The sequence below is a fragment of the Myodes glareolus genome, chromosome 25 (genome assembly GCF_982192425.1).
Source record: "Myodes glareolus chromosome 25, mMyoGla1.1, whole genome shotgun sequence".
NCBI classification, from domain to species: domain Eukaryota; kingdom Metazoa; phylum Chordata; class Mammalia; order Rodentia; family Cricetidae; genus Myodes; species Myodes glareolus.
Window position 1 is genome coordinate 1,189,161 of NC_142050.1, and position 15,440 is coordinate 1,204,600.

Consider the following 15,440-nt stretch of genomic DNA (forward strand, 5'->3'; position numbering starts at 1 on the left):
ATGAAACTAGAAGAGTTCCTTACACAGAGCTTCTCAAACTCTACAATGAAGAAGGAGTGTTCGTGATGTAGTTACCAGGTCTCTGGGCCTGCTCTAATGAGTCTCTAAGAGAATGGCAGTGCTGCTAGGAACATACCTGAGTAACAATAATTAGAAGTCTGAGGAAGGTAGAAGTGATTAATAGCTGTTTTATAGCTCCTACAACTGCAAAACTAAGTTGTATTTTAAAGTGTGTAGCCATGCTGTGTTCAGAGACTGAATTGAAATTGTCTAGCTTTGGAATCCTATTTTCAAATCCATTTTTGAAATGCTTCATATCTCATTTGTGCCTTAGTTTTTTTTCAATTTTAAAATTGGATTAATATTTGCCATCCACATATTTGATTCCAGATAGTGATGAGGACTATTTTTCAATGACTTTCTTGTTTTGTTTTTTAGGGAGTGCCTTGGTGAAGCACATGAGCCTTGTGACTGCCAAACATGGAAAAATTGGCTACAAAAAATCACTGAAATGAAGCCAGAGGAACGTAAGTAGAACTTCGCATAGCTGCACTACGTATTTCCTTTGGGCGTTCAAAAGATAATGTCATATTTCTCATAATCTTTATTTAAGAGAAATTTTCAAATTTGCTAATGCCAGGCCCCATGTTCAGCATGGCCTCTCTCACGTAGATCCTTTTGCAGATGGGTTTATACAGGTCAGAATCACAGGCAGATCTTTGCTTGTAACAAGACATTTTACCCTAAGGTGCAAGTGAGGGTCACATTTAACCTTCTCACCAAGCCCTTTTCATCCTTTAGTGGGCCACCTTCCAGTAAAATAACTTCTTGTTACTATGCAGTTCTGTCCATTTATTTAAACACTGAGACTTTTTATTATTGAAAATAGATTCCTCTCATACAATATATTCTGACCTGCACATCCCCTCCCTCCACTTCTCCCAGCTCTCCTTTCCCCCAGATCCACTCCCCGTCCATTTCCCTTCAGAAAGGACCAGGCGACAAAGAGACAAACACAACAAAATAAGATACAATAAGGCAAAGCAAAAGCCCTAATATCAAGCAGGACGAGACAACCAATAGGTGGGGGGGAAATCTCAAGAACAGACGAAAGATTCAGAGGTACATCTATCTGTTCCCACTGTTAGGAGTTCCACAGAAACACCAAATTAATAGCCATAACATATATGCAGAGGTCCTGATGCAGATCAATGCAGGCCCCATGCTTTCCGCTTCCATCTCTATGAGCCTTTCTGCCTTAGTTGGGGTTTCTGTTGCTATGACAAAACACAATGACCAAAAAGCAAATTGGAAGGAAGGGTTGGTTTATTTGGCTTACACTTCAGCATTGTAGTTTATCATTGAAGGAAGTCAGAACAGGAATTTAAGCAGAGCTGGAACCTGGAGGCAAGAGCTGATAGAGAGGCCATGGAAGGGGGCTGCCTACTGGCTTGCTTTCCCTAGCTTGCTCAGTCTGCTTTCTTATAGAACCCAGGACCACCAGCCCAGGGGATAGCACCACCCACCATGAACTGGGCCCTCCCCCATTGATCACTAATTAAGAGAATACCTTACAGCTGGATCTCATGGAGGCATTTCCTCAACTGAGATTCATTTGTCTCTGATGACTTTAGCTTGTGTGAAATTGACACACAAAATGAGCCAGGACACCTGCTTAGTTGATTCAGATACTAAAACTTCTATAAATACATTACCTGTACTCTGTTGTGGAAAGGATATGAAGTGATGTTAGTAATCCCATTTTACAGATGAGATGACCCCTGGATTGAGTGACATAAGGCATATATCGAGTGACAGAATAGATTTGAATTTCTGAAGGATTCCTTTTTACATTTTTCCTAATAGCAATTCCCATATTTAACAAATAAATGTATTTTCTTTGCAATAATTTCCATTTTCTAAAGTATTTGACAGCAACTATTTCCTATTAAAGTAATGTAAGTAAAGATTTAGTGAGAGTCTTATGTGTTTTAGATAATGGAGCTAGTAAGAATTCACTTGGTGAATCTGTACTTCAGAACAAACACATAGTAAAGATGGCATCAGCCTTTAGGGAAGGCAGGGACATGCTAGCATACAGTTAAGGAGATATGAGAACAACACATAATAAAGATGGTGTCAGCCTTTAGGGAAGGCAGGCTATGCTAGCACACAGTTAAGGAGATATGAGAACAACACATAATAAAGATGGTGTCAGCCTTTAGGGAAGGCAGGCTATGCTAGCACACAGTTAAGGAGATATGAGAACAACACATAATAAAGATGGTGTCAGCCTTTAGGGAAGGCAGGCTATGCTAGCACACAGTTAAGGAGATATGAGAACAACTAGCTGGAGCTGGGGTGGGGGAGAAAGGGGGCTTCAGGCTCTCACGAAGGCTAAGGTGCTTGTACCAGAAGTGTCACTTGGAGAGAGGCTAGAGCTATGAGACCTTTGGCCTTATGGAAGGAAATCTCCCATTGCCCAAGGGCTAGTCCTCACAGTATTATAGATCCCTGAGTTTCATGTTGTGGGCTGAAATGTCACTTACTCTTAATAGAATAAGCCACGGAGTACAGTATTTATGCAGGGACATGGTGTTTATCAAAGCTATTTTTATCAGAATAGCTGGTAACTGTAGGGCTAGCTTAAAGGATAGAGAGACCAGTGAATGAGAAGTTTTTAATTTGTGTCATAAGATAGACCATTATACCATTAGTCAGAGTTAGCAAGTTCAGATAAAAATATTGCTTTCTAGGAAAAAGAATGGCCCTTGATGTAGACATGTTGAATGTGTAGTACTTGCAGGATAAATGGTTGGATATGTTCAGTGGAATTCTAGAAGTACTTGCCTCATGCTAGTAGAAATGGTAAGAAAACTTAGTAATTTGTTTATTTTAAATGGTGTCTTCCTTATTTAAGTATTGTTTGTTTTAGAATATAAAATTTAGATACTATCGATGCTCTGAACACTTATGTTTTCAATAATATAAGTGTCACAGATATTATAAGAGAATATTATTCCTGTGATGAACTGTGGGGAAAGGGGATCAGTCATCTCAGGATAAGAGTAACAAATTTGATGTTTAAATTGCACATTTGAAACCTTGTCAGTGCTCTTCTTGTGTACCAAAATAAGAAGCACACTAACAGGCACGGTGAAGCAGCGTGGCTGAAAGCCTGAAATCCAGTCCTCAGTGCAGGGTGCTGTGGTGAGTGACGGAGCTGTGCAGGCAGTAGTTGAGATCAGGTGGACGTAAATAGACATAGGAATTTAAAGAAAATGCAGCGTCATTGTTTTAAATCTAGCATGCTTGCTTCCTAGTTGCTTGAAGATTGCTATGCTACCAGATGTAATTAGTCTAGCATACTATTTTATTCTAAAACAGAATATGTCCTAAGTATGTGGTTTGATATGCAAAGCAAGTATTTGGAGAAATATTTTTAAAGGATATATATTAATTATTTTCTATTGCTGTGATAAAGCATCATGAGCAAGCAAGAGAAGGAGGAAGGTTTTTTTTGTGCACTTAGGGTTCCAGAGAGAGAAGTGTCCATGATGGTAGCGCATGGCAGCTAGCACCAGACATGGCGGCTAGCACCAGACATGACAGCTAGAGCCACAAGCTCAAAGTTTGCTTCTTGTCAACTAGCATGAAGCAAAGAGAATGAACTGGAGTAGGACAGGCCTTAAACACTCAAGCCTGCCCCCGTGGCATCTTTCTCCATCAAGGCCGTATCAGCTAAACCTCCCAAACAGTGCCACAAATAGGGAAAATTTCTCATTGAATCCACTACAGGAAACTGGCAGGGAATGTTTGCATGTTCCTTGTGTAATAGAAGTTGGGGGTTGCAGCGTTTTTAGTCATCACTATACTTGTGTCACACTCCAGGGTTACTATATTTGCTTTGTACAACAAAAAATAATAATCGCGTAACCATTTTTAAGACAGTTTCTTACTAACTTATCCAGGCTGATCTGAAACTGGTGCTCTTTCTGACTCTGCCTCCTAAATCGCTCAGATTCAGGTATATGCCACCCCACTCACCTGTCATAAGCATTTTTTTTTTACCAAATTTATAAGTTTGTGAGTGTTTTTTTATTCTCTTAAGCCCGGTTTTCTAGTCCTTGAGTGGTGAAATTCAAAAGAAGTTACACAATCAAATTAATCAGAAAAAGTATTTAAAAAATACCAAAAATCAGTTCAGAGGATTGCATAAAAACAATTGACTAGTCTTTTAAAGCACTAAATTGATTCTGTCGTGTTTAATCAGAGCAAAAAGTAGGTATAGTTATTGTCTGGTGAAATGGTAAATTTATAAAATTTGCAGACCATTTATATATTCATTAAATGAAACAAGTCTTTAAAAGCAGCTTTCAAGTGCCTCTGTGTGTGTGTGTGTGTGTGTGGTCTGTATACAAGTGCGACTTATAGCTGAGGTAAGAGGAAGAGTTTGAAAATCAGTGGAGTAAGAAGACTCTGGTGGGACATGTATCATAGGCCCTTAGAAGGATGGGTTCAAAGAAGTGGATGCACAGAAAGCAAATCCCCCAGAAGTTTCATAACAATAGCAGTTAGCCAGTTCCTGATCACCATCATACAAGTCCTAGAATGTGTTTAGATGTGAGCCTTCTCTCCAAGAGTGGAAGAAAAGTGCTCTGTTGTGTTTTATACAGCGGCTTTGTCTACATGGCATTGTGCTTTATGTATCATAACAATGAACAGTACGGATCATAAGAATATGCTAGAATCTCTAAACTAAAAATAATGTTGATACTGAAAAAAGAAGAAAGGCTCCTTCTTTTAAACAAGAATCCGATGTTTTAAATATGTTTAGATTTTACAGCATTGCCTCCACAGCTTGACCACACTAGCGATTATGAGTGGATTATTCTCAGATTCCTGTTCTCACCAAACAATGTGAGTTCTCCCCACCAGTCTTTTCCTCTCAAGTTAGAAACTGACATTACCCAGTCACCTCACTAGTGCTGCTGCTTCTCTTTGCTGTGTGGAATTAAAAACCAGTATTATATAGGCAAAAGCTGGTGCTGTAGTGTTGTAGATGCAAGACATATAGAGGTAACTTGCAGGATCAGTGCAGCAAAACAGCACCTCTCTGCTGCCAGGTTCCATGGAAGGGCAACTCCTAGTGCCCAACCCTTGTTCACATTTAGAGCCACTTCCTAAGGATCAGTCAGCCCCAATCTCTGTCCCTTTTCTTTGTCTTGTATGTAAGAACTGGGGAAACATTCCTTTTTAAACAGTCTGGTTTCTCCCCTGCTTTGGACAGTACAACTCAAACCTTACTTACTGTACTTTCTTTTAGAGAGTGCATGGAATCAAAGCCTTGACTTGAATAGCCACTTACAGTGACTGTTATGTGACTTTCCTGACATCATTTTCACTACAGAAAAAGTAAGGTTGCCCAGTGCAGAGGTAGAAAAGAAAAGACAACCCACAGATCCCTGCCATTCTTACAGGACAAACAGAGTTTTAATTTTACATTTTAAATTATTAGGGGGAAGTTAAAATAGAATGCTTAGAATCTTTAAAAACCATAATATTCCTTAAGATCACAGATGAATTTAAGAAGACAATTGATAAAGGTGATGTGGGACAAGCACTTCCCCACTGAGCCATACATCCCTAGTCCCTTAGAAAAACGTGCCAAGTGAATGGGTCAAGTCTTAAAGAACTTCACACTATTTACTAAAACAATTTGATTTTTATCTTGTAGCCCTTTGTCAAGGGGAAGCAAATGAAAGATTGAAAGCATAATTTTATTTTTCAAAGATCACTCTGTAGTCAGTGTTGTTGAAAGTGGGAGGGAGAAGGAACTGTGAAGAAGGGTTAGTTTCCTGTGCGTCTGTTGTCCCGGCAAGAGATGTGGAGGGCACTAGCTCAGACAACAAAAAGTGGGGATGGAAAGGACATGGAAGAGTCAGGAGTGGAATCAGTGATGTTCTGTGAGTGAGCTAGCCAGAGGGTATTGAAGACAATCCACCCAGTAGACTAAGTCTGAGCTCTCTAGATGACTTTACAAGCATGGGTAAATAAAAGAAGAACTGATGTTTAGTTTTAGGCATATACCCTTGGATCTGTTTATCTGAAATAATCAAAGATTTAAAAAAAAAAAGAAGAAGAGAAAATAAAAGAAAAAAATGGTGCTCTTGTGTATTTGCAGCACTCTAAAGGCTGGAAAGCCAAATTCTGGATTTGTAGCTGGGCTGGACAATGCATAGCAAGTTGTCTCACAAAACAGATGTTGGTGTTGAATAATTTCCACTAGGAAAAATTCCTGATAATTTTGTTTACAACTAGCCTGTTTTAAGAAAGTATAGTTCAGGGCCTAGAGAGATTTCTCAATGGTTAGGGACACTTGTTGCTCTTACAGAAGATGGTAACTCACAACCATCTACAACTCCAGTTACAAGGGATCCAACACTCTTCTGCAAACATCAAGTTGCATGTGATACACATACATGCAGACAAAATAGTCATGCACATAGAACAAAATAAACATCTAAAAGAATTAAAATCTAAATAAATTATAGTATAGCACAATGGTTCTCAACCTTTGGTTACTTGTATGTGAGTGTATTTGCATGTGGGCAGACCTGCCAGGAGACAGACAGAGGAACAGTATTTTGGTTCCTAAGAAATATGTTTTGGTTCTGTCAGAACTAAATGTTTTCTGATGGTCTTAGCTGACCCCTGTGAAATGATCTTCTAACTCCCAGATTTAGAACATTATATCTAACGTAGTCATTCTATCTTGGGTATAATAGTTAATTTAAACAAAGCACATACTTTAAAAAAAAAAAAAACCTTTGGTTCTTCCCCAGTTTATTTGTATAGATTTACAGAGAAATAGAAGTAGATTTTCAAGAATAATTTTGAAACAGAAGTCCTTATATTATTGAAATTGAAGCAATTTTAAAAGTTTCTCCATAGACACTAATATGAAAAAGAAATACATTATTACACTGGAGACACAGCCTGCAAAGAAGAGTCTAGTTCCCTTCCACCTGGAGTCATATGCTTAATAATCTATTTTTATGTTTGTCCTCTATATCTTAAAGTTGTTGGAGTCAGTGAAGCCTATGAGGATGCTGCCAATTGTCTGTGGTTGTTAACTAACTCCAAGCCTTGTGCAAACTGTAAGTCTCCAATACAGAAGAATGAAGGCTGCAATCACATGCAGTGTGCCAAGGTAAGGTGCTGGCATGTGTTTCCAGGCTTTGTGGTTAAAAGTCTTAATTTAGTTTGTACTTCAAGATGGATGATATTCTGGTAATAAAACCATCAGCTAAATAAATAATTCAGTTCTTTGCTACGTTGAAAAATTAAAATGCCTCCAGAGATCCGTCTTGCTGAACATTTAGGGGATTGAAAGGGAGTCTATGATCTTCTGATCTCAGTGTAGAAAAGACACTACCTGCATTGTTGTTGTTTTTTAATCTTGGAATTAGGTTAATATTTTAATTCATGCCTCTGTTTCAGTGTTTTTTTAAAAATTGTAATAATGCTTTTCATTTTCTTCCTTTATTTGAAGTGGTTTTAAAATATGAAGACAATGTATTTTTTTTTCATTTAGAATGTGAAAGAAATTAAAATAGTTAAGACTAATAAAATATCTCAACGTTGCTCTAAGAATCACTTGAGCCAAGCATTGGTTGCACACGCCTTTACTCCCAGCACTAGAGAGGCAGAGGCAGGCAGATCTCTGTGAGTTTGAGGCCAGCCTGGTCTACAGAGCTAGATCCAGGACAGGCTCCAAAACTACAGAGAAACGCTGTCTCAGGGGAAAAAAAAAATCACATGATTTTTTTAATCCTTAAACCAATTATCATTGTATTACAACTTGCAAAAGAATGGAAATTACAAAATTATCTTACAAGTTTGCATTATAATAAAATTAATGTAAAGAAATGTACTTTTTGAGCCATCATTTTAGTGATTCCCTAAGTGGTAGAAAGAAACAACATACTGTTGTTTTCTGAGAAAATTACTCAAAAGTACTTAACAGTTTAGCTAAAAACTGAACAAAATTATTTTCTCTAATTATGGCTCATATTTAACTCCATATTTGTTTTGTTCTTAGAAAATGTGGTATAGAATTCCTAAATGCGCACAGAAGTACACATTGATCATAAAAGTCAGCAGCTGGCTGTTGAGGTAGACTCCAGTATTCCCTTTCTGTCCTTTCATGAACATGAATTACTGGAGGGGCAACTTCATGAACTAATCAGTACAAAGGTACTAACATAAACATATATTGCTTGAGATTCTCTGGGGTTTAAAATATTTACACGATCTATAAATTTAAGAACCTTATTTGTATCGTTTTTTAATTGTTCAGATTGAAAATATAAGCTGAGTTGGTCATGGTAGCAGATGGCCTTGATCCCAGCACTCTGTAGGCAAAGGCAGGCAAATCTTTGAAACCATCCTGGTCTAAATAGCAAGCTAGAAGTTAGAGTTACGCAGTGAAACCCTATATCCAAAAAGAAAGAAAATAAACTGAAGAGTGGTGTTCTTATTTTGACATAGAAAACTTACCTAGACAATAGCTTCAGTGCACACAGTTGAATCCTCTTAGAATATTTTTCAAGTATGCAAATAAAACATGTCATGAAAAATTGAATCCATGCTGAAGTGCAAACAACATCATTATCTGCCTAGGCTTTTGATGCTTCAGTGTGGATTATGATTTAATAGACAGTTTGCATTGTCTGAGATTCAGTGGGTTAAACATTTTTATACCAAGAGTAGAAATATACATATAGTATAGCAAAATTGACCTTAAATTTGTATCAACATACAAAATCCTTTAAACAAGAATAAAAATATATATATAGTGTAACAAAATTGAATTTATATCACGATATCAAAATGATATGGTTGTTCTCTCTGTGTGCTGTGATTACCAGTAATGAATAAAGAAACTGCCTTGGCCTGTTGATATGGCAGAACTTAGGTAGGCGGGGAAGGCTGGACGGAGTCAGAGAGATGGGATGGAGCCACTGCCACCAGAGACAGACATGCTGAAACTTTACTGGTAGGCCACGACCTCGTGGTGATACACAGATTAATGGAGATGGATTAAATTAAGATATAAGAGTTAGCCAATAAGAAGTTAAAGCTAATGGGCCAAACAGTATTTTAATTAACAGTTTCTGTATGGTTATTTTGGTTTGGGCAGCTGGGACAAACAAGCAGCCTCTCCTCGTACACCAAAATCCATATCAATGCAAAATATCTGATATTAATAGTTGTCTTTTTATCCTATATTCCTGTATTCCTCTAAATATAACGTTCATAACCTAACAAACAACCAAAGATTATCTATACCCCCCCCAAAACTATTGGGAGTGTAGACATTGTTTTCTCCTACTGTCTGAGGGCAAAGTATCTTTAGGGTCCCTGATAAAATTTTTAGACAATGACCAAGCCCTGAGAAGACCAGTTATAACCTTTGTTGATAGATAATCACCTCTCAAAGTTCAAGCAGTCTCCCTTGACCAAATCTGGTTCATCTTAACCTGGAACAAATCCATAACCTTTTATTTCCAAAAATAAAATGACTTCTCCAAAGTAATGCTTCTTTTATTTTACAAATACATTTTTGACATCTGTTTTAAAGTTAAGGCATTTTAAAATATTTAGGTTGGCATATTTTGCCAGTCTCTCTTTCAATTCCATGTCTCTCAGCAGCTGTCCCTTGTCATCTTATCGGCCATTAAGAAATTCAAAATCAACACAGTACTTATTATACAGGATCCAGACTCCTTGTGTATTGTCTATCATTACATGGCTTTTTTTTCTTTTATATTATTTTTGCCATCTCTTTTTTTTTGTTAATAATTTATAAAAATTTCCACTTCCGCCCCTCCTCCCAATACCCTCTCACTCCCCCCACTCTTTCTCCTCCTCCCTCTCCAGTCCTAAGAGCAGTCAGGGTTTCCTGCCCTGTGGGAAGTTCAAGTTCCTCCCCCCTCCCTCCAGGTCTAGGAAGGTGAGCATCCAAACAGACTAGGATCCCAAAAAGCCAGTACATGCAGATGAAAGCAGTCTCAGTACCATTATCAATGGCTTCTCAGACAGCCCCCGTGTCAGCCACATTCAGAGAATCCGGTTTGATCACATGCTCGTTCAGTCCCAGTCCAGCTGGCTTTGGTGAGCTCTCATTCGATCAGTTCCCTTGTATCAGTGGGTGAACACACCCCTCGCGGTCCTGACTTCCTTGTTCATGTTCTCCCTCCTTCTGCTCCTCATTTGGATCTTGGGGACTCAGTCCAGAGCTCCAATGTGGGTCTCTGTCTCTATCTCCATCTATCGTTGGATGAAGGTTCCCTCTGATCCTGACTTCCTTGCTCACATTCTCCTTCCTTCTGCTTCTCATTTGGACCTAGGGAGTTAAGTCCTGTGTTCTAATGTGGGTCTCTGTCTCTATTCCCATTCATCGCCAGATGAAGGTTCTATGGTGATATGCAAAGTATTCATTAGTATGGTTATGGGCCAAGGCCAGTTCAGGCACCCACTCCTCTGCTGCCCAAGGAACAATCTGGGGACCTCTCCTTGGACCTGGGAACCCCTCTAGAATCAAGTCTCTTGCAAACCCTAAAATGGCTCCCTTAGTTGAGATATATACTTCCCTGCTCCCATATCCATCCTTCCTCCCTCCTCCCATCCCATTCCCCCAAGCTATCCCTAATCCTCCCCTTCTCCCTTCTCTCTAACCATCTCCCCTTACTTCCACACCCCCCTCCCCCGTGCACCCAAGTTTGCCTGGAAATCTTGTCTACTTTCAATATCCAGGAGGATAACTATATGATTTTCTTCAGGTTCACCTTCTTATTTAGCTTCTCTAGGATCACGAATTATAGGCTCAAAACCTTTAACTATGGCTAGAATCCACTTATGAGTGAGTACATACCATATTCCTCTTTTTGGGTCTGGGTTACCTCACTCAGTAAAGCGTTTTCTAAATCAACAAGATTGCCATCTCTTTAAAGACTTTTATTTTTTAAACTATATCATTTTATAACTCTCTCTCCCAAGCCTACGTACATTTTTAAAACACACTGTGACCACTTTAGAGGTTTTTTATTTTCCTTTCTGAATCTGTCTTTATTACATATCCGTAATCATTGTTTGATTGCTGGTTTATGCTGGTAAGCAGATGTGGCTAGAACCAAAGCAAGCGCTTTGGCTCTTGGATCCACCCTGCTTGGCTTTTCAACATGGCAGAGGTAGCAACAAGCGACATGCTTACACACCACCCCAGTGCTGCCACTGGCCCACAAACCGTTTCTTTCTGTATGAGAAAAAGCTAAATGTGCCACGCAATGTGATTAGCCTCTCTGTACCGAGGCCTGTGTGAGACTGCAGAAACCTACCACATCACTTAGCTCATGGTGGCTGGCACCGGCTCTATCTTGCATGCAGCTTTTGTTGCAGTCTCTGTACTGCTGCTGGCATGAGACTGTGAAACTAGGAAGCCCAGTTTAGATCCATTTCTGTGCATTTAGAACTTCCCTCATCTTTTTTTTCCCTCAGGCCCTATGGAAATTTGGGAGCCTCACATTGGCATACCATTTGTAACTGGAGGTTTCTCTCCCACTCACCAGTTCCCAAATAACCACTCTGAGGCCTAATATTAATTGCAAACTGTTTGGCCAATGATGCAGGCTTATTACTAACTAGCCTTTACATCTTAAATTAACCCATTTCTATTCATCTGTATTGCCACATGACCATGGTATTATCTCACATCTTGCTTCTCTGGCAGCTGCAGCTGCTGTTATCACTCAGACTCCACCTTCTTTCTCCCTTTATCTGTTTGGATTTCCCACCTACTTCTGTTCTGCCCTTCCATGGACCAAAGCAACTTTTTTATTAACCAATGGTAATAAAACATATTTACAGCATACAGAGGAATATCCCATATCACTCTTAAATTCATTCTTCTCTTATTAATACATTCCAACTGCACCCTCCCCTCCTTCTACTTCTCCCAGGTCCCCTCATCATTCCTCTCCCCCAGATCCTCTACTCTTCCAGAAAAGACCAGGCTTGCCAGTGATATCAACCAAACATGGTGAGACTAGGCACAAATCTCGTTTTTTCTTCAGAAAGGAGCAGACCTCCCAGGGATATCAATCAAACATGGCATATCAAGTTACAGTAAGGCTAAGCACCTCCCGTCATATAAAGGCTAGACAAGAGAAACCAGTATGCGGAAAGGGGTCCGAAGAGCAGGCAAAAGACTCAGAGATATCTTCACCCCATAGTTAGGAGTCCCATCCCATAAACACCCCTAGCTAAACAGCTACAGCATGTATGTAGATGATCTGGCATAGACCCATCCCTCTGGCTCCTACAATCTTTCCTCCCACCCTTCTGCAGGGTTCCCCAATCTCTGAGGGGAGGTACCTGATGGAGTTCTCCAACTTGGGCTCTTTTTCCACCTTGTCTGACTGTGGGTCTCTGCATCCGCGCTCATCAGCTGCCTGAGGAAGCCTCTCTGATGATGATTTGCCTAGGCACCAATCTCTAAGTATAACAATATTATTAGGAACTTTTTTTTTAATTTGCCAGCCTGTTTGATTCTATCTTAGGTCTCTGGGTTATCCAGCCTTAATCTGGTTCTTGGCCATCCAGACAGTGTCAGTCATGGGTTCCCTCCTATTGCGTGGGCCTCAAGTTAAACCAGTCATTGGTTGGCCACTCCCTCAAACTCTAAACCATCTTTGCCCCAGGACAGATTATAGATTGAAGGTTTCATGGTTGGGTTGGTGTCTCAGACCTACTAATGGAAGCCTTGCCTGATTACTAGGAGTCCTCACCAAAGTCACCTTCGTGGATTCCAAGTAATTTCCACTGCACTAGGTTTCCATATTACCACGCAGGTGACCCCCACCAATTCCAGTAGTCTCTTCCCCCTCACTTGATTCCCTCCTCTTCTCATTCCTACCTAGCCCCAGTCCAACAGCCAGATGTATTCTATTTCCCCTCTGAAGGAAGACCCATGCGTCTTCTCCTAGAGCCCTCCTTATCACCTATCATAGGGCTATAGATTATAGCAATTATGCTTTGCTTGTGTCCGTGAGTCCATATCATGTCTGAGTTACCGCACTCAGGGTGTAAATCTTTCATTCTTAAATATTTTCAATTATTTAATCTGACACCATGGAAAACTAGTGCTAAAACCCCCCAAAATAAAAAGTATTAACATATAAAATTATTAATATAGTTATGTATTGTTTTTCTACTATAGTTGGTAATATCTAGTTGATTTATGAATTTTTGAGAAATAAAGCCACATCATAGAGTATTTGTATCAAAGAAGGCACAAAGTTTGGTTTTATCAACCAGGAAAAGAATTTGTATAGAACTTTGAAACAAATTCACAATTTATTGAATAAGTGCGTAGTAAGTGCTAAATGAATGTAAAGAGTTTAATTCAGTTCACTCTCCATCACTACAGGGAAACCAAAAAGTAGTGAAGAAATAGAAATTATAGAGAAGTGTCATAATTACTACAATAGATACATGTATGTATCCAAAATAATTCCTGTAACATTGGTCTTCTCCCAATAGAACATGAATCATCAGAGAAAAACAATTAATAATCTTTAAGTGTTGGCTGTTATAATCAATAATTTTAAATGATTATTGTAATCAAAGAAGATAAAAAATTAGACCAAGTAATAGTCTTAATCATAGAGAATAAGTTTGAAATTAATTATGAAGTTATTAAAGACCATGAAAGTATTTAATCTTTCAAATAACTCAAAGAAATTAAAGAATTTATGGAAATAACAATACCACATTATCAGAGCCTGAATGCTACAGCTAAAACCATTGTAGTCTTGTTCATTTAAAACAATACAAAATAATAAATTGAGGATGTGGTTCTGGATTTTTAAAAAGCAAATTAAGAAATACCAGTAAGAAGATAAATTTTAAAAAAAGATGACCAATGTGGCAAAAAAAAATCCAAAAGGTAGTTTTTAAAGAAAACTGAAGGTAAACTAAGCTAACATAACAAAGCAGGAAGTTGAAGGATTTCAGATTTGCAATAAAGGGGGAAAAAAGAATTAGAGAACCAGAATATTTAATATAGAGACTAGAAGCAATCAAGAACAAGAAATGAGAGTGTAAAACCTAGAAATATGGTCATAAAGTGCCTGAACTTCAAAGCTGTGTGTAGTGGCACATACCTGTAATCCCAGCATTCACATGCTGAGGCAGAAGAGTTATGAATGCAAGGCTAACCTGAGCTATGGTGCAAGACCCTATCTCAAAAACAAAACGACACTATCACATTTACAGATGGCATGATTACATACTAGAAAACTTACAAGAATCAACTGAAAAAGTACTACCAGCAACAAAAATTCAGCTTAGTAGAAGATACAGAATTAATGTGCAGAAAATAATAGCTTCTATATCTCCTTACAACATCTAGATGGAATATATAGACCTTCTGAATCTAGAAATGAGCTTAATAAATGCACAAGGCTTTTGTTGAAAATATTTTAAAATCCTCTTTAAGACAAAAATGGCAAACAAATAGAAATACAACATCTTAAATAAAAAGATGCAAACAGAAATGCCAGCAGCTTGTTCTTCTGCATCTGTAATTCAGATGTTAGGAAAACCCTGAAAACTCCCATAAGGGGGAAGTAGCCTTGTAAGATAATATGCTGTGAAGCTGCAGTAGTTGAAACACTCTGGTACTGCATATGAATACATAGAGTATGAAATAGAATAGAAAGCAAGCCTAGGAAATAGATGCATACATAGGGATTTAATGTGTGGTAATGGCAATATATAATGAGTGATAAAACATGAAGTATTTAGAACATGGTATTGCAATAACTAGACAGCTCTACAGTTGAGTTCATACTGGAGAAGATATACCCATGATTTTAATGTTTAAACAATAAACAAACCAGTACAAGAAGGTCCCGGTAAAAGAATCAGAAGACTACAGACTTGGAATGGGAAGATCTTCTGACGCAGAACCCATAAGCGTAAAAAGATGAATTTTTATATTATCTTTTAATTGTGGTCTACTTAATGAGTAAGTTTTTATTTAGTTTATGGAGATACCTGCATGTGTGTTTTCTTTTACAGTGCAAGTATGACTTTTGCTGGATCTGCCTAGAAGAATGGAAGAAACATAGTTCTTCCACTGGTGGTTATTACAGATGTACTCGCTATGAAGTCATTCAGCATGTAGAGGAACAATCCAAGGAAATGACAGTGGAGGTAACACCCGCCTGAGCACTTTCTGTCTAAGCTACTGTTGGAGAGAATTCCCTGTCTTTATCATGATGAAGCATTGCATTGAATACACATTAGAGTACCCTTTAAACAAAAACACTATCAACTGGGAAATTTTGTCCTTTAAAATTTTTCCTTTTTTT

The 15,440-nt window shown here is 38.5% G+C and overlaps 1 protein-coding gene across 6 annotated transcripts in view; it reads left to right on the forward strand.

The window, feature by feature from the left end:
* Ankib1 (ankyrin repeat and IBR domain containing 1) overlaps nt 1-15,440 on the forward strand; it is a 119,526-nt gene that overhangs the window by 88,810 nt on the left and 15,276 nt on the right. For all 6 annotated transcript variants that reach the window (XM_048436478.3, XM_048436487.3, XM_085683711.2 and 3 more), the window contains 3 exons: nt 439-527; nt 7,083-7,213; nt 15,148-15,282. In XM_048436478.3, coding sequence (XP_048292435.1) covers nt 439-527; nt 7,083-7,213; nt 15,148-15,282 — 355 coding nt within the window. The remainder of the gene's footprint in view (nt 1-438; nt 528-7,082; nt 7,214-15,147; nt 15,283-15,440) is intronic.